Source organism: Myxocyprinus asiaticus, chromosome 42 (genome assembly GCF_019703515.2).
Source record: "Myxocyprinus asiaticus isolate MX2 ecotype Aquarium Trade chromosome 42, UBuf_Myxa_2, whole genome shotgun sequence".
NCBI classification, from domain to species: domain Eukaryota; kingdom Metazoa; phylum Chordata; class Actinopteri; order Cypriniformes; family Catostomidae; genus Myxocyprinus; species Myxocyprinus asiaticus.
The window spans coordinates 20,556,306-20,579,715 of record NC_059385.1 but is presented as its reverse complement, the minus strand read 5'-3'; the positions used below and the strand labels follow the sequence as shown (position 1 = coordinate 20,579,715).

Below are 23,410 nucleotides of genomic sequence, written 5' to 3'. Positions count from 1 at the left end.
GTGTTAGATATTGGCAATAACTAAACTAATTATCAGCACTATACTTGATAAGCCCATGCAATCCTCTCACTAAATGTCATCCAGTCTTACACATTTAGAGGTTATAGAGAGAGAGTTTTGGAAAGATTCATGATCTGTGAAAGATACACATGGCCACACTCAAAAACACATCACATGGCTACACATTCTGACAAATCTCTAATCATGGAGTCAGGCCATGCCACTGTAAATTGAGGATTTTTTCACACCTCAGTATAGGCCTAAGTCTTTCCGAACAAACAAACTCCTCTTAATGATTTTTTTTACAGATCAGGAAGGGGAGCAGTGAAGCCAGTCATCACGTTCAATACTCACTGGCAATAAACTGCAAACATGGCCACTGTGTTTACACTCATCAAAGCTTAAACTGGGAAAGCTTGAGCCAAGGCTGTCACACACACATGAGCACATTGCCACGCGCACTGAATCAGCGGTGAGCGCATTACCATTCACTCTGCCACGCTTCACTTTCCACATCTGTCACTCAGTATGGCTGGGATTTTAATTATATATTTTGGTCAATCTGTTAAGTCTAATGTGGGGTTGGGTGGGGAAAAGTGGGAGCAGTAGAGGGAGATCCCTCATGAGTTCACATCTGCCGGGAGATGTCACATGAGTCAACATCTGTCCCATGTTTATACGCCTATCAATCAGCAGATACAAATATCTATTTATGTAACTTATGTTCTTGACCGGGATTCTGATCAGATACTTCAAAACCAGGCCATGCATGAGAACCTCTAACCCATATTCTCACAAGCAGATCACATGAGTGTATGCAGAGAGCTGGAAGTACACACACAAAAACAACACACACAAATGCAACACAATCTACATAGCTGGAGTCTATTGTCACTTCCATGCTATATGCTGTCCATCACAGTGTGGGAGCTGCCGTAGGTAAATGTTCTCCCTAGTCAGTGAGTCTGGAAGTCCTGCATTCGCCCTGACTGTCATCTAGCATCTGCTGGGTTTATCAAACAGCAGACTGGTACTGACGGAGTCAGGACCCATGCACTGTTGTTCTCAGTAATGTGCCTCTGAAAAGGAAACGACTTCCACTCTCTCTTGAGAGAACACTCAATCTACCCCAAAAATGTACATATTATTGCAGCTAGTGCTTTTCTGTTTTCCTCCTTGGTGTCAATCTGAAGTGAGCATACTGTATTGAACTGGCATCTAAGTGGGGCTGGTGGAATTGCCTTAAATAGTGGCATCAAGTCAAACTGGCCCCTCTCACTTGATTACTAGACTAGATTACAGGACAAGAGAGACACCATGCGCTCTAGGAAACACTCATTTTATACCCTATTCACAATCCAAAAAATTACAGTGAAACCCCATGAGCACGAATGAGAACATTCACTCATTATGATATGGTATTATGAATAAACTATTGAAAAGAACTCATTTCATGACTGGATCTTTATGATTGACTAAACAGTAAGTAAATTTTATTTTAAACTATTTTCTGATGGTGAGCAGGTGGTCAGGGAATATAGCAAACATGTTGAAATACAAGAGCCATTTTACCTATCAAGCAAATTAATGGATGCCAAGATGAACTGCCTTGATTGCTCTTGCATGTTTGAGCTTTAATGGGAATTCACCCAAAACACACTTGAAAAAATGAGAATATAATCTCTAATGAAAATATAGTCATACAGTCAAGTATAAACACCCACTATTTTAGCACCAAGCTGGAAAACAGTGGTTTGACCCTTATCAGTAAATGCAAGCACTACACAAATAAAAACAGAAATAAAGATCTGTACCGTTTTTGTGCTGTATTTTGGTTGATTGGTCTTGTAGCTGTAATCCGAGTACTGGTCTGAGCCAGTGGAGTTGTCATCACCTCCTGTTCCCACAAAGGTGTTGGCAGCAGGTAGCTCCTGGACAGCCTGATGCTTTTGGGAGGCAGATGGTGACTGGGCCTGGAGCTGGATGGAGGGCAATGGGGAATTGGAACGGTAGTGCCTGCCTAGGTCAGGACTTCCAGGTGGATATGTCAGAGGCAAATGGATCCTGGGGCTGTCATTAACCCCATCAAGGTTAAATTTGAGACTCTTTTGAAGACTGACGTCTTCTTCCTCTCCAAGAGGTTTGGGTGACTTTGGTGGCTTACCTTTTTTACCCTTTCTCCCCTTGCCACTTTTTGGCCCTTGCTTGGGGGCATACAGATCTTTGGTCTCCTTCTTGCCAGCTTGGTAACCACTCTTAGCTTCTCTCTGAAGGCGATGTCTGATGAAGACCACCACAACAATCACAGTGACAACCCCTGCCACTCCAGCCAAACTGCCATACACAATGTTGCTTCTTTGGGCAGCCAAACCAAAATCAGGGTCTCCTGCAATGTCCATGTCCAGTGGGGTGTACAAACTGTGTCCCACAAGTGCCTCAATGTGACTTATATTAGCAATGGTCTCATTTACGTAAATGTGTACCAAGGCAATGGCATGACGGGATGGTTTCCCCCTGTCACTTACTTTTATTACCAGTCGATGCAAACCACTATGTTTGCGAGTTAGTTCCTTCGTTAGCGTGATCTCTCCATCAGATGGAGAGATGTAAAAAAGATCATGTGGGTTTCCACCTGCTATGCTATATACCAACTCAGCATTGGACCCGGAATCAATGTCCTCTGCTTCAACTACTTCCACAACACTGTCTGGAGCAGCCATTGGAGATAGTCGTCTGAAGGATGAGTTAGATGGTTTGGTGACAACAGGTGCATTATCATTCTCATCAAGGACATTAATGGTCACGCCAACGTAGGAAGACCTGGGTGGGTCCCCTCCATCCACAGCTTTCAACCGGAATGTGTAACTGCTTTCCTTCTCGCGGTCAAATGAGATACTGGATAGGATAGTGCCTGTGCCATTCTGGATCACAAATTTCCCTACATCTGGTTCCACAGAAAGTTGCACTTGAGCATTTTCACCTTCATCCATGTCCTGGACAGTTACCATGCCAACAGGGCTAAGGGGAGGCATGTTCTCCAAGACTGAGAAACTGTAGCCACTCAGCATGAACTTGGGATCATTGTCATTCCGATCAAGCACCTTGATTACAACTGTGGCAGTTCCCCTGTGACTAGGAACCCCTTTATCAGCTGCAGTAACACGGAACTCATATCGCTCCTTGTGCTCACGATCTAGAGGGCTCCGAGCACGTACTTCACCTGAGCTGGGGTCAATCTCAAATAGCCCCCTTGTTGAAGAGTCGGCAAGAATGCTGTAGACCAGCTCTGCATTTGTGCCACTGTCTGCATCTGAGGCTATTACATCTACTACTTTTTCCCCTGGCTGGTTCTCTTCAGCAAACTCCACTTCAAATAGGGTTGGTGAGAAAATGGGGGAATTGTCATTTGTGTCAGTCACTTGGACTTTCAGAGAGTTAGTGCTGGAAAGAGCCGGGTTGCCTGAATCCACTGCCACTATCTCCACTCGGTAGTCCCTAACTCTTTCATAGTCCAGAGGTGTTGTTGTCTGCAGGAAGTACTTCCTCTTGTTATCCACTGAGGAATCGCTGGCTGGCCGAAGCTGAAAAGGAACATCACCTGCAACCACACAGGTCACCACGGCATTCTCCCCTTCATCCTTATCTGAAACCTGCACCAGTGCCACTGCAGTGCCAACTGGCATGTCCTCTGATATGTTTGCTACCCCATCATTATGGGTCACAAGTCCAATGCCACGAATCTCGACTGTTGGTGCATTGTCATTATGGTCCATCACATCAATAGAAACATATGTTTTTGAACTTTTGGGTGAGGGGCCTTTGTCACGTGCAACAACATAAAACTTGAGATTGTTGATCTCCTCACGATCTATCAGGCCTTTGACATATATGATACCTGTGGAACGGTCTATCCGGAGTAGTTTTGGAACAGGATCAATTTCCTGATGTAATGTGTATTCAATCTCACCATTAGGGCCCAAGTCTGAATCATTAGCCTTCACCTACAATAGAAAACACCAAAAAATCATTACAACTCAACCTGAATGGAAATCAAATGACAATCTATTAAGTACTAAGACAACAATATAATGTGCAAAACTAGTTTTACACATACTCAAGACAAAATAAAATTAACAAGACTGGACCCCAAATCGACATTCTTTAGACATAGGGCATTTGAGGTGCACTCAGTAATTTTAAGTTTATGCTGTGCTGGTCATTATGGCATATGTCTTGACTTATACTGACACATAGGGGCATAGATGTAGCATCACTTATAGCATCATGCTATAGTTTTCAGTAACCAATGGCATTGTAGAATTTCCACGATTCATTTAATCATGAGTGAAAGTTAAACTTGAAGTATTCGGCTGGTCATTTGATCCTAACATGGCATCCCCCATGAGGGAGGGTCGTGTTTAGAAGGTAACCCTCTCATGTCAACATTTTCACAAATGCACTTTCCTATTTATGCTTTTGCCGCTCACCTTTCAGCTTAATAATTGGAGAGCATTAAACAATTTAAATCTATTAAAGAATTGAAGAATGCATTTGTGTGTAGCACTGTATTAAGTACTGTTCTTTTTGTTGTGTTTTTGTACAACTGGTAATATTAATCCTGTTCAGTTGCAGTTATGTTAGAATGTTAAAGTTGTAGCATATATCTTACTGTTACTGTTATGGTCTTTGTTACTCTTCCTGTCATTGTTATCTGTTTCAAATAGCTTTTTTTCTTGATGATGATAAAAACATTTATTATTATTATTATTATTATTATTATTATTAAAAGTCCTTCAGTGATGATCACACATGCCATGGGTAACAAAAAAAATATTTTGTCTATATTTTATCTCTTATCCCATGTTTCTAGGGTAATGTTTTGACAGAAGTTCATGTTAAGGCACATATAACTTTAAATTGGGTGGTTGGGTGGATGGTACTTTCTCCTTCATGTGCGGGGGGTTTGGGAACATTGCTAGTTCTTAAGCATGAGTTTCCATTTTGCTCATGTGAGTTCAAATTAGTGGCGATCTGGAGTAAGCATGTGTTATTTTGAATGGAATGATGAGTGCTCATGGCTATTATCAGTGGTGTTGAGTGACAGCTGTAATGTTCTCTCGTGCACACAGATGCACGCTCTACTCGCTCCTTTCCAGTCAAAACACAAAGAAATATGCAAACACATGTCTCCCTACTCAAGATATACATGCCCAGATGTGCAGATGCAATCCTGGTTTATTAAAATAAAAAGTTACTGAAGGACAGGTTTGAACCCACAATCTTCTTCATCAATGACAATAATACTACCACTAAACCAACCAGTCAGCTCTTACCAGCAAAGCCAATTGATATATTTTACCACAAGCTAACAATATCCCACAACAGAAAGTACACAATTTAGAGCTGAAGTTACCAATACTGCACAATACTAGGAACATATACAAATTGTCGCACAATACAATTTCTGGGTCATATCTATACAGAATGGGCTTTCTTAAAAAAATCTTTTTAACCTTATAGACTCTTCATTTTTTCAGTTGTTTTGAAACTTCAATTGTTTATCTCTAAATTACTTGCTTAATTAATTTATATTTAATAGAATTCTTTAACCAAAAGAATGTGCATTCAGTGATCAAACTGGATTATTCTAGTAATTACAAAATGCCAATTTGAAATGCCAGGCCCTGCTCAATTGATGAAAGGCATCAAAGTAAAGAAAAGACAGTTGGGAGGTTGGGACAACTGAGCTCATTAAAATTTCACACTTCAAGATGATGCAATAGACAATTTATTTTGCCTTGTTTGGATCTAAAGATTGACATCACTAAGCATGCGTGCCATTTTACCTGCAAAACAGAGTGTCCAATTGGGCTGTTCTCTGCAACTTCTGCATCGTAGGATGATTTTTCAAATTTGGGTGCATTGTCATTGGCATCAGCGACCACGACCCTTAGCAAGGCACTGCTGTAGCGAGGTGGATTGCCTCCATCCACAGCTTTGATGGTGAGGTCATAGGAGTCTTTCAGCTCTCGATCAAGGCTTCCCAAAACAATCAGTTGAGGCAATTTTTCACCACGGTCTTCTGCAACCTGCAGACCAAAGAGTGCTACAGCCTCTGGTCCTGCTGTTAAGGTGTAGTCAGCTACTCCATTCCTCTCTGTGTCTTTGTCAGTGGCCAGTGGAATTGAGAAGAGTGCCCCCATGTGGGTGTTCTCTGGAACCGAGAGGGTGAGGACAGGTGAGGGAAACTGTGGTGTGTTATCATTGATATCCTGCACCTCAATCCTTCCCTCTATCAGCCGTGGACTCTGATTCTGAATAAGGTCTGTGACAGACACCTCAAACTCCAGAAAGCAGGGCTTGCCTTTGTTGCGACAGTCCTTCAAAGTCTCTCTGTCTATGGGGATCTCAGTGGTAAAGATATCCCCAGTCTTTCCATCCACCCGCAAGTAGGGAGCGCCCACCTCAAGTTTGTACAGGTGTCCAGTGTCTGGTAGGCCCTGGTCTGCCGCCAGGCTGCCAATGAGCGTGCTGGGAGGCTGTTCCTCATGCACACGGTAGAGAATGCCACCTACTGCACCACTCAACAAGTCCAGTAGCAGTCCCCACAGCAGAAAAAATGCCACAGGGAGATCCATGAGCCCACGGAGAGGTAACACCTCAGTCTGCAAAACAGTGTGAAAAACAGGTTAAATCATAAACAAAGGTGTCATGCAGTATTCTCTTCAGTAAACATAGAGAAACCAACTTTGTTGTATTATCTTTTAATTTACTTGTTACAATGAGGACTAGCTGAGGGTGAAACAGAATTCACACACTGCACACTTTTTTGTGTGCACATTATGAACACTAAATCCAAGACTAAGAGTTGTAAAAGCTCTCTGGAAAATGCTTCCCCCCCCAACACCATTAAAAGCCTCCTTCCTCATTATCTTTCATTATTTACCAGCCTCATTTTTGAGTAGACGATGACTTGTACATAAAGAAAGGAAAAGAAGGCCAACTATACAATGTTCATTCTTAAAGGTGTTTAATACCATGACAAACTGCTTTATCCTCCTCTGACATTTTGCAAAATTAATGAACCTCTGTCAATGATTTAAAAGCACTTTGCTCCAAATTTTTATTTTATTTTATTTTATTTTATTATTATTTTTTTGTTGTTGTTTGTTTGTTTGTTTTTCTCAAATCTGGAAGTTAAATCATCTCTGTTAGTACCACATGGGAAAATATTAATTATCACCCTTATGAGTGCCTGTCCAAACTAAGCTGCTTTTGAAAATTAATGATTTAGAACAAGTAATAAGACACTTCCTAATGGGCTTTTTAATAAGAAGGTATGGGTTACTGTTAGGCTCAAAAACAACAGCTCAGCAAGCTTTGTGCTAGTTACAACATAGATTAATCTTTCTTATAACCAGTATATAATACACTTTTCTCAACATATGCTTAATCTAATGCAAATTCACAGCCAGTGATGGGGCTATTATGCTGAATGACTTCCCTTTAATGAAGGTTACACTCATTTGATTGGCCAATAACATAAAATGGGCAGTTTCTCAATGCAAAGGGCTGATGAGACAAAAGGCATGAAGAAGAAGACTGCTAGCATGGCAAAGAAACCATTCAGCATCACAGAATGTAAAAGATCCCCTCTCTGTAAAACACTGGTAAAATAAGAAGCTGCACTACCAGGTCACAGTGCACCTGCAGGCCAGCCTTTATCTTAAAGTACAGATTTACTCAAGACAGATGAGAAATATCTGTCCCATCAAGGCTTAGAAACTTCAGGCTAATTTACACACTGTAATGCTCATGTTTGATTTTCAACCTGCTAGGCCTCCTCATTAATCACTAGCCTCTATTTTAGCATCTGCTTTGATCCATATCCCCCTGGCTTCAGGTTTCTCTCTTTTTTTAAGCACCAAATGGTTTTAGAGTTTAATTATTTCCTGAGTGAGAAGATCTATTGTTGTGACTTTAAAGAACAGTGGACAGTTTATTGAGCTGTACCACTTAATGCAGTGGTCTTTGAAGAACCCTGTATGTTTATGTATGCAAAACATCCATGTAACATCTTGAATAGAGCATGAGTCAACCCAGATCGATACAGACTGTGCAAGAGGCCATGATCCAAAGGAAAGTAAATAAGTGTTATACAAAATAGCTAAACACAAGAATGCATAGAAATCCAATTCCACCATATCTGTTAAGATTGGGAGTGCAGCGTATTGATGCACTAATTGCCCAGGTATTGATGTGTCCTCTTTTTTTGCATTTGCAGGGCAGCCTCCTGTCGATTTAGCTGCGCTGATAGTGTGTAGGGTAAAAACATGATTAGGGACTGTGGCATAAAGCATAGCTTCTGAAGACCTAGGCAATAACTTGCACTCAAGGCAGTTGGGAGGTGGGCCCTACAGTAATGCAGTTAGACTGGAATAGTGGAGCTAATGGGATTTTTAAAATACTCATAACATTGATGACATGTTGGCCCATGAAGATGACATGGATTATGCCCTAATGGAGAAAATGGCATTTTGTGACTTTCTGGTTTTTGGAACCTTTAGGTTGTTCTCTGAATTTGTAGACTTTTAGGGCTTTCCATTTATAGTCATGGAACTGTAGTCCAAGGAATTATTTGTGTTGATAACCCAAACTAAAATTGCACACAACCAAGGACCTTTAAGCCAATTTTAGCATATAAACGCCCCCACAAAACAGAATAGAAATCTTCCCTGTGTACAGGGGAAACTATCTTAAGGGGGAGGTTTACTTGCACAATTTAAAGCCACCTTTAACTGATTTTAGGTAGCCAATCTCTGTTTTTTTTTTTTTTTTTTTTTTACTTAATTCAACAGCCACAACAAACTGACATGGTTTCATCCATTGATCCAACAAATCATAGTAATAGTAATAAAAATGTAAAAACCAGCAACACTCTTTAGATAAGAGCCTCTTGAAACAACCCAAGAGCATAAGCACTTCATCTCATCCTGATAAGAGTCTACAAACACTCAACAAACTATGCAAGTGCTGTTGGTTTGAAACTATTCAGAGTGCCTGACGAACAAAGGGTTATTATAATAGCTGTGAACTCATGTGTGAGCTGCAGAAAATATGTGGATAAAAATATTTAATATACTATAATTTTGTTTCAGATACATCAGCTGGTAACACGCTGTGAAGAGGCAATAAAGAAAACATATGTTCATTAAGGATTGCCTCTCTAGTGAATGGTGGTAAATACCTAGAATTTCTAAATGAATAAGCCAGACAAACCCAGTGTTTCATTCTTTTGCAGCTCTGAAAATATTCAGTAGTCTGTTGAAATCAAGGGTGTAGCAGACGTGAGGGGACCCGCACTCTTTAAAAAGGTGATTTTTGTCCCCCCAGCCTGATCGTACATACAATTCGGCAAGTGTGTGCCGACTTTTCTTTAGCCGAAATCGTATAAGTTGACCAAATTTGAAAACACTGCCTCCAGAGGCTAAAGTGGTGTTTCTCAGAGCATATAAACAAGTGTGACATACACTTATATCCAGGAGAGGTCGCCAGAAGCCAGTTGTAAAAAGAATTGTTTTCAGCTGAACAGGGTGTAAAACAGTGAGGAGAATTTTTTTTTTTTTTAATTTAATCTACCCCCCAACCAAAACCCAAATCTAATCATAACCATTAGTAGAGACAAAATGCAATGTTAGGGATAAAAATGCAACCTTATCACGCTTGTGATTGTTTTCTACAAATGTGATTACTTCCTCGTTCTAATGGGGATTGAACTGTGGTATCCCATGCAACTGACGCAGCAAGCTAACAGTCATGCCATGAGGGAAAGTAATTGTTGTTGAGCCGTTCCAAAAATGTCTGATAGGAGATAGGGCATGTCAGTGAGTTGGCATACTGTTGCTGATCCTAGGGTACCGGAACTTTCGGAAACAGAATGCCGACTTCCCATGATATCATGTTGGTCCCCCGCACTTTTCCAAGCTAAACTCATATCGAGTCCAAATGGTGAATTTGTATACAGTATTCTTTGCGTTTTGTTACTTTTGGGCTGATTGAGTGACCATCCAACCCATAAGCTGGAGTGGTGATGGCTTAGTGGGCTAATGCACATAACTGGTAAACTCCAGGTTGCTCCAGGGGAATTGTCCCTGTAATAAGTGCACTGTAAGTCACTTTGGATAAAAGCATCTGCCAAATGCATAAATGTAAATAAGCTATTTTTAATATCAGCTCCTGTTTTTTTACCTCTATGTTGGTGTGCATCGGCAAACTGTAGGAAAAAGATAGATCTGCTTTTTTTTAGAACACTTAGGCATTTTTCTGAAGCGAATAGATATGTAGACACACTTTTTTATATGAACATGAAAACGTACAGATGTTATTGAAACTCATTATAATTATTATAAGACTATTATGTTATCTTTTGATAAAAGTCATGCTCAGCAGCTCAAAAACTGTAGGGAAATGATAGATTTGATTTGTTCTTATAATGCTTAAAACTTGTACTAAAGTCTCTTTGTATGTCTGTAGACATACAAATTTTAAAGGATTACAATTTTCTTTTGATCATTGATTCAGTGACTAACTAATTTCACACAAGACACTCATTTGTCACCACCTTCTGGCATCACCAGAAATGGTCACTGAATCATTAAATGGATCTGAACGAATTTTGGTGAACGTTGTCAAAACACTCGAGCCAATTGGTTACATTTAAATCCCACAATGCACAAGCACGACGAGTGGAAAAAAATTGTGCACATGCACAACTGTCATTATTGTAATTGATTAAATAATTTATTCAGGATCAGCTTGTGCTCAGTCTTTTATTGTCATGTGTGAAATAGAAGCAATTGCTCCACAAGATGCCCTTTATTTTTGCAGCTAATTTTGCAACATTTTGCAATTATCTTGCAATACTTGAATCTTTAAAATATTAAAAATATTAAAAGTAAATAATATGAATATATAAATATAATACATATATCATACTTATATACTAATATATACTGTAATAAATTAATACTGCACTGTAAGTGTTGGGTCTGTGCAAGCCACCTACTGACAGCTATCCTGACCCCCCACCCCCCCCCCCACCCCCACCCACACACACACACTTTTAAAATGACTGTTATGCCCCTGGTTGAAATCAACACAAGCACTTTCAGACAGAACCCTCCTTTGTACATTGCAAACCTTGCTTCCACTGCACAAGTTGCCTGCAACGGTTTCAAAAATGAGCATGCACGAAACAGGGCCTGAAGTTCTGAAGTCATGTTTGCTCTGTTCTTGAGACTGATAGTTCATGCAGACATTTTATTTTCCCTGAAGTATTGTGACCTTTTATTTTTCCGCAGTGCTGTAAATGATCAAATGATCTGTTATCACGTTCATTCAGGTTCAACAGGTTTAGCATTTCAGCATAGCCCAGTTAAATCAGTTACCCATATTATTACCCTTTGCTCGCCCTATAAACGCTTTGCAATGTTACAGGCAAATGAATGCAGTAATTGGAATGCATGGATATTTATGACTATGAGGTGAGATTTCTGGACAAACAGAATTTTTTTTTCTTCTTCTTTTCTTTTACATGAACTCATTAAGAATGCTATCATAAGAGACATTTTACCTACCTACCTACATATATATATATATATATATATATATATATATATATATATATATATATATATAGTATTATTGATTGAATTAAAATTATTGTTTGGCATCTGCCTTATAGGGTATAATGTTTAACTAATATCTACAGATTAAATTGTTTAGTATCTTAAACCCCATTTTATGTGTACATCATGCTTCCCTGCAGCTCAGAGAGGTTTGTGGGTGGAGATGGTAGATGGGGGAATCCTGTAATCAGCCTTACAGGGATTTGGCCAAACATTCATCCTGCTGTTGACCCAGCCAGCCCAGGTGGGCGCTCCACTGCGATTTCGCTTATATCTGCTATATCTACAGCACCGTGAAACAAAATCCAAACCAGCGCCTCTGGGTAGCGAGTTATTAAAGAAAATTGCATTTTTATGCATGACGTAGGCTACAGTACAGTTACGCCTGTTCACGGCATAGCCTACATTCAACTGGTCAAAGTCTTTATTGCAGCGGAATTTATATGAATAAATGTTATTATGTCAAAGAATTTCTGCAGAATGCGTGTTGTATCTACTTACTTGACATACTCGTGCAACTGAGTACGAATTCTACAATCGCATCGCACTGAATTCAGGCAAAGACTATGTGAGCTGCGACAAACAAGTGTCATTTGGATATACGTAAACCCAAGTCCGATAGATCCTTGACCACATTAATAAACACCATCTAAATTCGGCCATTCCATGGGTAATTTCGAAATGATAAAAGGCTGAGACACAATTCACGATCATTTATAAAATAAAATAGAAATCCCAATAGTTCTCCAATGGCACAGAGCCGTGGATCGAATATTTAAATGTGACCCAGTCGACATATCGAACATTCTCCGCTGTTTTATTCATTTTCCCAGTCGTGTCAATAAAGTTCGTAGCCTACCTTCGTCGATCACTTTGTTTTATTTTTTGCTCGCCAGATCCCTGCGTCTCAACCGAGACCGATGCTTCTTGTCTGAGAATCAACTACAGCTGATGTTTCCTTCGACGTAACACAGACCCCTACACCCCTTGTTTAAGGAATCCAGACATCAAGAAAACATAAAATCCTTCGGTTGGAAAACAATCCATAAGTGGCCGCGCTATTTCTCCACGCCATTCCCACGACTCCGCGTCAGTCTGATAACGTCGGCACTCATTTAACTGATGATAAATGAGAAATTACCGCTGCCGATAGGTATTGAAATGTCACTGGTTGTTTCTCAACATAGAAACAGTTCTAAAACGAGCTACTTCCCCCGTTTTCAGTCCATAAATCCTCAAACACTCAGATGATGTTTTTTTTTTTTTTTTGTTGTTGTTGTTGTTTTAGGAGAGCAGGTTCTCACAGGATTTGATAGTGGTCCTCGTTACTCAGTTTTCGCGGAATTACAGCACCATTTCCCAAAATGTATCTCAAATTGCAATAGTACATGTCAGAACGTGTACATTTAGCTTTCCCCTCCTTCGTTTCCCTTAGAAGTAGACTATCAACGCCGGTTTGGCACTGGGATCCTCTCCGCACGGGGTTAATCTTGCATGCATTTCCATGCATGTGAGAGAGTGAGTGAGGAGATTTTTCAGCACCGCGCGCTGTTCCTCTCTAGCCGCGCGCGCAGGCACAAGCTGGAAGCGCGAGGAGGTGGGGCTCTCAAACCCGCGCCACAGGCTGTTTGACGATGAGGGCGCATTTAGGTTAAGAAAATAATATATATTTTTTAATAATATACATGACCCATAACATTTTGTGTATGTAGTTGCAGCTCTTAGTAGAACTTCATTTTGCCAAACGTGTTGTCATCTGTTTTTTCATTTATCAGTGATGGTTGAAATTATAAGGGTGACTTCAACATATATAACGCATCAGACCCTGTTATAGATGTTGAAGCTCTGCTCGTTGTGTCGTTACTTTCTCGTGCATGGATCATAATTCTGAGCAATTGGGTCGTCATTCCAATGAGCGAATACACACTGACGCATTCAACAGTTAAGAGCTGAACCGGGTAGTGCGCTCTTTGCTCTTTTGGCGCCACCCACGGGCGTTTGGACGCACGCACCGCTGGCAAAGGGTGTTCCTCTAATTTACCCCGTAAATCCACTCCTCCTTCACCCACGCATACATAAATAAATAAGCATGCACTTGCAGGGCTGATGTTACTGTTCTCATTCTGAAGGATGCTGAATAGGATAACAAATTGGCGTGAAGAGCAAGACCTAATGCCTGACCTCTAACAACACTAAAAATCTCTAAAAATGAGAGCATTATGCATTTGTACAGCTTAGCGGTATGAATGTAGACATTTTGCAGCAACAGAACTGAAGGCTGTTGATCAACATCTACGCCATGTCGGTTTATTTCATGTTTAAATGACGGTGGGTGGGCCCATACCATTAAATAAGAAATCAAGAAGACCATTAAAAAGAAGCTTTGTCTTGTGTCACAATAAAACTACTCGTTATGATAGCAATATTATTTTATTATAGGCTAAATCTTCTCATAGCCAAACTATATACCATTTAAGGGCCATGGAAGTAATAGGATGTAATTAAAACTTTTGAACTGTGTTTTGATTGTATACTAGTTCTTCTGTTATCATGATGTTAGGCTGTAAACTAAAGTTTTAGTAGGATAATGTTCATCAATTATAACACAATAAAAGGCTGCTTATTATTCTGTTACAATTATTTCCACCCCGACTCCACTGTTAGTTCTATTAATTTCTATTGTAATATACAAGTATATTAAATAACTAAGTAGTTCAGGGGGTCAATTTAGAACTCGTAAATTATGCTCAACAATTTACAACCCTCCATTACGGACAATTAGCCAGATCAGGTTACCTTCATTTCAATTAGGGTTTACAATGAACCTGTGAACTCTCTTTAAAGATTCATCAGCATGTTTATCTTGAGATGCTTCTTCATTTGCAACGGATCTTGTGAATAAATACTCTAGTACCTCAAACAATTGGTCTGCCAAGGCCCTTATTGACTGTCTTGTTGTCAGTAGACCAGAAAGTAGAGCCTGCTATGCTTAATTCAGTGTTTTATATTCCAAAACGGAAGTTTCAACTTGATATTTTTAGCCTTGTAGTTTCAAATAGATGTTTCCTGCACTGGGTGTAACAGCATGTAACCTGATGCTGTCTGTTAAAAGCATGCTGCTACCACCAGCAGAGAAGAGGTCTGTATAAAACAAAGACAGCAAGCACTTTGTCATTTAGAAAGAGTGCAACAGAAGTTTGTTTGGTTTGAAACTACACATTGAAAGGGATAATTTACCCAAAAATGAAAATTCTCTTAACATTTATAAGATGTGTGTGACTTTCTTTCTTCAGCAGAATTTTTAGAAAAATATCTCTGCTCTGTAGGTCCTCACAGTGCAAGTGAATGGAGATCAGACCTTTGTAACTCCAAAAAGCACATAAAGGAAACATAAAAGTAATCCATATGACTCCAGTGTTTAAATCCATATCTTTAGAAGCAATATAAATAGGTGTGGGTGAGAAACAGAACAATATTTAAGTCCTTTTTTTACTCTAAATCTCCACTTAAACTTTCACTTTCAGATGAGAAAGTGAAACTAAGCAGTGACTTTCAGATGTAAAAGTGAAAGTGGAGATTTAGAGTAATAAAAAGGACTTAAATTTTGTTTAAGATCTGTTTCTCACCCTTACCTATTATATCGCTTCTGAAGATATGGATTTAACCACTGGAGTCTTATGGATTACTTGTATGTTTACTTTATGTTATTTTTGGAGCTGCAAAGGTCCGATTCCCATTCACTTGCATTGTGTGGGCCTACAGAGCTAAGATATTTTTCTAAAAATCTTTCTGTTCTGCTGAAGAAAGAAAGTCATACACATCTAAGATGGCATTAGGGTGAGTAAATGTTAAGAGAATTTTCATTTTTGGGTGAACAATCCCTTTATTTATTTCCACCATGCGGTGTACAAGATCAAAGAGAAGGAACAATACAAGTTGGATTCTGCATAGCTACTGTAAATCTGGGACAATAACCCCAACATCACTACAAAACTTGCATAACTGTGTTAAATGTTGTATCCTTTTGCCAGATTCTGTCTTTATATAGTCATCTTTTATAATAAATCAGTATGCACTTGTTAAACCTAATTATCAGAAACACAGATAAGCTTTTTCAAGCCACATCTCCCTGGTCTCTGTGCAGACATCAAATCTGATCTGTGGTGAACAGCGATGGCAAAACCCAGCAGCTACCAGGGCAGTGCACTGCAGCAGAGCCCCAAGTCCAGCACTCAAGGAGAGGCAGGACTTCCTTTTTGCCAGGCGCTCTGAAGGCAGCCTCTTTCAAAGAGTTCCAGTGTGTGAGTCTTTCTTTCCTCCACCAGTCTCTCATCAGCAGCAAACAAACAGCTGTCGGGTTACCTCTCCTGGGCTCTCATTAAGTACTGCCAGTCATTCGCAAGCTCTCTTTCAGCCAATCAAAGTGCAGCTGCTTTCCCATGCTGTGCCCGCCCACATGCAACAGGGTAAGGGTCAGAGGTCAGCTTTGTATGAGACAGCTATATTTTGCTATACATAAGTGTCTCCGAAGCATTTTAGCCAAACAAACAACAACAACAAAATCTCTTAACGTTGTGATTGCTTGTGTTTTGCAGTCATCTCATGCAACTGGCAGTGTTAGACATCCAAACAGTGGCTTACATTGTTTAACTTTCATGGAACTCAGTTAAACACTCTAGACAATGTCAGCTTGTTGCATATAAGAGGTCTGCATCCAAATTGTGTACAGCCTGAAACCTGCTCTAATGAAAGGTGAGAGACTTTAAAATCACCAGTCTTTTGTATTTTGATTGTGTAATAGCAGTGACTCATTCTTTAAGCAGTTTGCTTTAATGACACCCCCCACTGCCAATCAGCGTATTCAGAAGTATTCAAAGGGGATACAATTGCATAATGGCACTGAAATCTATGAGGGGGTGCAGGGGAGTTGCTTTGGTAAATGCTCTACTTCACAAGCAAAGCAGTTTGATTATTTTCCTTTTTTAGAGTATGAGATGGTTTTAACATTTCCTCACTTCACAGAATATGCATGCGGATGACATAACCATTGTTCTACTGCTGCTGAAATTCAGTCTGTTTTCCTCCTTTTCCCTCTTTTTCTCATGCTGATGATTTTAGTCATGAATGGAAGAGCACAATGCGTGTGGGCAATTTTTCATAGACTTACGTTTACACATGAGAAAAACTTTCAGAGAAACTTCTGTGAATTAATGTTTCAGCCTTGAGGCTGATTCATGTGACAAGACCACAGGGAACAATTAGCGTGGCTTAGGAAAAAAACCCAGGCAGGAACCTTTTCTACACATTTCAGGGTCAACAGCTTTATGACAGCGTAGAGCCAGTTGATACAGAACAAGACATTCCTGCCCAAGGAACCTGCTAACTTTCAGCCTCTCAAGCGCAGCAGTGAATCCAGCCTTGAACAAGGTACCGGGGAGTAATGTTGAAAGAAAGCCAAACACATCCAGTTGGTAGAGCTGCCAGAACCACTAAAAATAAGACCACAGTGATGTTTGGGTGTTTTGACAACATTTGACCCACCACAATGAGCACATGGATACAACCTAACTGGCTGCAGGTATTTGCAACTATAGTAAATAATAAACACACTGCTGAATACATAGACATGCTTTAATGTTTTGTATGACTACTACATTTACATTTAGGCATTTGGCAGACACTTTTATCCAAAGCAACTTACAGTGTACTTATTACAGGGAGTTAAGTGCCTTGCTCAAGGACACAGTGGTGGTGGCTGTGGGGATTGAACCAGCAACCTTCTGATTACAGTTATGTGCTTTAGCCCACTACATCACCATCACTTCACTACTAGAAAACACATACTGAGTTGTCATAGCTGCTAAACCTCTGATCTTTACCTGAAGCCTTGAATAAAACAGAGCAAGTAAAATGATTGAAAACTCAGCGAGATACTGAACAGTTTCTGTCTGCTTTTCAAACCAGATGACTTTGTGTAAGGAAACTTCAAATGGTACTGATAACACTTCCAACAATATCATGAAATACAGTATCTATCATCTGGAGCCTTGAAAGTATAGAAATCATATAATCTTTGAAAAATCACTGACACTGGCTGTCTCTACAGGAGGGCTGGTTGGCTTCACTGTGTCAAAGCGCTGAACGGTTTTATGCCGCATACAGTAGACAATTCGACAGAACAAATAGCAATGACAAAAGCAATTTAAAAAACACAGCAAACATATGAGGAAATAAGCAAGTAAATTATTTCTTGGCTGCCTTAATGGAGGACTAATCACAGTAGCTTAATGTGAATAAATGCATGTGCTGAAGGAATGCTTGTAAATTGTAAATGAATAAATAGTAATGCTGATTATAAACCTTTATTTTTGTAGTAAATGCTAGAAAAGGATTAATGTGAATGGCAGTGATCCAAAGAAACATTAGCCAGCACTATGTAAAACTGCATATTCTCGTCTAGAGAGAGCAGCCTAAAATTAATTATTGTTTATTAGAGAACCAGACAATGCGGCTTGAAAAAAGAAGTTTGTGCTTTTGGCGTTCTACTATTACAGTTAGCGAGGAAATACTGGAGTTATCTTTACCCTCGTTCTCCAAGCAGCCCAAGTCTTATCACAATGCCTGCATTCGGTGCCCTTTGCTTATGCCAGATGGAATGACGTTGCCTTTTTCCTGATACAATTTTCTGAACAGGAACTAGGGCATCATCCTTGGAAGAAATTCTATGCATTATGCAGGTTGCAGCATTACAGAATAACCCGGATATTTTCTTGGATTTCACTCAATTACACACAAGTAACGTCAATTATATCTCCCGGCACAAGGGATAAACTCGCTACACAGAGGAATGGACCAAAGGCTTTGGATATGTGGAGACCGCTGTGCTGGTCTTTGTTGCTCAGAATTGCAGCCATTCCCTCCAACCCTTTTTCCTCATAAACTAAAAATTAAATGAGCTTCAGGACTGAGATTAAATATATTCATGTAAAGCCATGCACACACCACAAGACTAAAAGTCTATGTCATTGTACACTATATGACTCATAGTTTTAAGCTTTCTATCATGTCGTTGTCTGTTAACAAACAAAATGAAAGAATGGCTTGAGGTCGTTTTCGCACTTATTTGCACAGAATGGGGGAAAAATATGAGGCAACAGCTGGGAGATTAGGGCAGCAGTCTTCTGATTTTTTCTCGCTATTATATTGGCTGTTGGTCAATGCTGCTCTCTTGCTCAAGGGACAGTGCGCTTACCTGACTACTGGTCAGCCAAATAAAAAAAAATAAAAAACTGCTGTAGAGTGTCTCAGAAGTGTGTAAACTACAAGACCGTCTGCATTGGGCCAACATGATTACACAAGAAATCGACATGTTGCTACCGAATATTCTGGTACCTTGAAATCGACCCCATTCTGCCGAATTAATGACAATCATCATCATCCATCAGACAAATTAGTGCTGTCAGCATTAACGCATGTGATTTATTTAAAATGTATGATGCGTACAATTTTTCTTAATCGCGATTAAGGCATGTGCCGATTTGACATTAGATTCTGACATTTTATTCAGCTTTATTCAGACATTACACACATATACACACTACAAACAAACACACACACAGCAGAGAGTCCATGCTAGCGAAAGGAACTTTTATAAAACAAACGCTGATGGGGCTTGTGACAAAAGTTAAGATCTTTGCATCTTTTGTAAGTCAGCATTTTACCACATAAGCATGTCAATTCTTACAAGCCTGCTTGTTCTCCCGTGGAAGGTCTGTTTATGCTCCGCTCAAATTTAACATAATTTCAACTTTGTACCCACTGCCGCCAAGATTCTGAAGTGCCAGTTAATGATTACCAGACAATTCAGATGAATTATATTTGCTGATTTTAGAGGGGTGAAATTTATATATTACCGATATGGTGGCCGATATGGTTAATTTTTGAGCTGGAATGAAATCAGACCTTTTCTATGTGGATTGTGCACTGATTTTGCACCGATATGACTATGCAAAGGTACTCAGAAGGCTGCTTTCTTAAACAAATATTTTTTTTAATCAAAAAATACATTGTCAACATTGGAAAAAGTACAATATTTCCCTCTGAAATGTAGTGGAGCGGAAGTATAAAGTAATAGAAAATGCCATGGTAATACTCAAGTAAAGTAAAAGTACCTGAAAATTGTACTAAAGTACAGTTTTCTTGCTTATCAAAACATCATCAGCAATATTTAGCTGTTAATGTATAACAAAACAGTCACAAACAATAACTCATGGTTCGCTGCTGCAGAGTCAAAAGATAAACAGCGGCAGCAGTGTTACACCACATTCTGCTATTCAAGTTCAGGGGAAACTTTCAACAGTGGACGTTTAAATAAGAAATTTTGTAAATGCAATGACTGGAATTGTTCGGTTGAAGGGGTACCAAACTGTGAATCCTGAACAAAACAGTTTGGTGAATACATGTTTACACATTAGCTTCCACTCAGCTGACAAGGTATGAAAGTAGCTATGTGGTTAGTTAGCTATAAGCTTGTTGTCACGGTGAGTAAAAGATGGACGTTGTTTATTTACTTTCCAGCATTGTGTCTCACCAACTAGGTAACAACATAGCGTGAAATCAACACTCAACAGACACAATCCACCATTGCACTGTTGTCTGCTGAGCTGCAAAAAGTTGCACTGATGCTTATCTTTCAATCTGCTACATTCCTTACTGCACTGACAAACTTTAGCTGGCTAACAAAGCAAACAGATGTGATAAACATGAGTGACATGGTTGTCAGGGACAGGGTTAATGTTATATTAGTTACGTATATTGAAAAGGGAAAATGATGGGGTCATTGCTTATTAACTTTCCAATTTGTATGTATTTTACAAACTAGTTAGCAACTTACCTTGAAGACACCGCTTAACTCCGCACCGTCAGCAGAACCACCATCAACTCAGCTTTGTAAACAATGGTGACGGAGCGCCGCTCTGCTGGACAAACTATTTTAAGACACCGATTCTAAATCACCACAAGCATTGTTTTCTGCATTATATGTTCTGAAAAAAATGTTTTCATATCTGCGCATGTCTTTGTACTGTGGAGTTTGGAACATTTTAAAAAAGCATTATTGTTACAAATTGTTTTGTTTTATTGTGTTGTTCTTTCCAAAGAAGGAAATAAATGCATTTTGACAGGAAATAAGAAAATATAGAGTCAAATTTCATTTATCGCGAGATTAATCGCGATTAACTATGAAATATCATGAGATTAATCACGATTAAAAATTTGAATCTACTGACAGCTTTAATTCAAATGTGTTTACCTTTTTCTTGTTGTGCTACCAGCCTCTGAGAAGTGGGTTCTGGAAACCATGAAGTAATCGTATTCACATAATAAATGATGAGCGTGATTCAGAGATTGCATTTTCCCTCTAAGATTATGTTTTTACACCACTGACAGTTAGGTTAAGGGTTGGGTCTAGGGTTAGAGCAGAGTTTATAAAATATGCATTCCGGTATGGCATCATTTACAACCTAAAAATACTTGCTTTAGGCACCACTCTGGACATTTCACCTGGAAACTGGAGCGTGCCCTTACATTCAACACAACTTCCAGCTTCAGCCACTAGGGGCAGTGGTTTAAATTTCAGTTAGTACAGACCGATTTCAGCAGCAGAAGTTCGAAAGTAGAACCTACTGTCCGCATATTCACAGTGTGATCAGACTGCTACAAGACCACAGTGTGATCTGAGACTTTTGGCCACAGACTAGTTGCTGACTGAAAACATGGCGACAAGTCAACAAGCTTAAGTTTGGTTTGGAATTATCTAGCTTCTCCAATGGCAGGTCTGTCATTGTAAGTTGCCAGTTTTGCCACAGGCCAGTGTTTGTCTCCACTTGCACCCCTATATAGGAAAAAGCTAAACTGAGAACTCTCCAATCATAGTTCTGGCAAAATATTTGAGCATGAACAGGTGGCATTATCCCCGTGACTTCATATTATTGAGGGCTAACCAGCAGTTTCTGTGATCTACACCAGCGAGACACAGAAATTCCAAAAGCAAACACTAAATACCGTATGTGGCCATCGAACAGCCTTGAAGACTCCATAATGCCTCACTCTCTCTAATGAGAGGTCTCTTAATACGAATCCCCACAGGTCTCTTTCAGCTCAGAATGACCAGCCACTGCACAAACAGGTCTAAATGAAGTCCTTCATCAAAGGTCTGTCACACCTCAATGCTCGGAGGCGGCGACCGCCCCCACAGACTGTGACAGAGGTGGAATGCGTGGACGCTTTTTATTGTATTATACTATTCAGTATGGTATAATAACCCCCATATATCACACAGTAATTATAACTGGCTCCTATGTCCATTGTAAATCAGTGGGCTCCAATCTGTTACGTGAACGATTAGAAATTTCACGGTAACAATGGTGTACTGGATGAGTGATAATGTGTCTATTCTTGTAGCAAAATACCTAAAGAGAAATTGATGAAACAACATGCATTATTACTATCATTCTTTTTGTTTTGGTCACAATGGGATCTTGGAAACAGGAGAGCTCATTTGCATCAGAAGTGCTGCTGATTGCACCTAAAGTGTCTTATAGTTTATACGCACAAACAATAGAATTAAATGTTGGATGAGCACCAAGAACACATGAGTCCAGATCAGACAATGTCTTTTAATTGTGTTGTCATGCTTGCAAATGTATTATGTGATGGTTACATAATACACTATATACATATTAAACTATAGTACATACTGGCAACAGGCCAGTCTGGATAATCAAACACTGTAGTCAAAAAAATAAAAAAATAAATAAAACTAATTGAAAAAGTACGATTACGGGTAAGAGAATGGAAATGCTCAAGCCGAGAGTCGCATGGGAGAAAAAAACTATCTAGTCTGAACACAATAATGGACATTCAATACACTGAACAAAATAGTAAAATAGACAAGGGACATGAGTGCACAATAGATCTTAAGATAAAGACCATGAGCATTCTTAGGAGGCGGAGCATTGTCATTGGCTGTAGAGCATGTGTAAGTATGACATAAAAAAAGGAAAAAATATAACCAGGCTTAATACGACGAAATACAATATAATATAATTAAAGCCACAAATCTCCAAAGAGCCATAAACAAATATGTACAGAGACAGGTACATACACATTTGTTTATGCAAAATGAAAGTCGATAGGACCAACCAAAGATCTTTTAATGCTGATTTGCAAAAGACAGTACCTTTTTACCTTATCTATCATTTTACAATTGGTCACGTGCTTCCTTTAATACCTAGTATACATTTTCAAAACTCTTTATTTCAACACAACATCAGTGTCAGGCTGAACTGTCAATGCTTTGATGCAAAATGCATTCAGTGACCACATCTTTCAAAAATCATGAAATCTTTTCTCTCTCAAACTCAACCATTAGATAAACTCTTTGAATTTACAGCCAATTTTGCACACTTTTACATATGGGATTTAAAACAGTTCAATTTATGTTCAATATGGTAGAATGAGCTGATTTTGAGACATGTATGAAGTGTTTTGATGGTGTTAGTGAATTTTGGAAGAGAAATGTACTGATGTGTCAAAATGCATGTTGCAAAAGATAACTGTGTGAAGTGTTTGAAAAAGGGTACTCAGTATTGAGAAAAGCATGCAAGCAATTGTAAAAAAAAAAATAAATAAATAAAAAAAAAACCCTGTAACTTTAGAATGTA

The 23,410-nt window shown here is 39.3% G+C and overlaps 1 protein-coding gene across 2 annotated transcripts in view; it reads right to left on the bottom strand.

Moving 5' to 3' along the window:
- Window positions 1–23,410, bottom strand: part of LOC127433007 (protocadherin-1-like) — a 304,687-nt gene that overhangs the window by 96,877 nt on the left and 184,400 nt on the right. Inside the window, exons 1-3 of one of the 2 annotated variants that reach the window (XM_051684590.1) lie at window positions 12,547–13,186; window positions 5,847–6,665; window positions 1,815–4,001 (exon numbers count right to left, since the gene is read on the bottom strand). In XM_051684590.1, the coding sequence (XP_051540550.1) occupies window positions 1,815–4,001; window positions 5,847–6,638 (2,979 nt within the window). In that variant the 5' untranslated portion in view covers window positions 6,639–6,665; window positions 12,547–13,186. Of the gene's footprint in view, window positions 1–1,814; window positions 4,002–5,846; window positions 6,666–12,546; window positions 13,187–23,410 lie in introns of those variants that run through there. The other variant, XM_051684592.1, reaches the window with a different exon arrangement.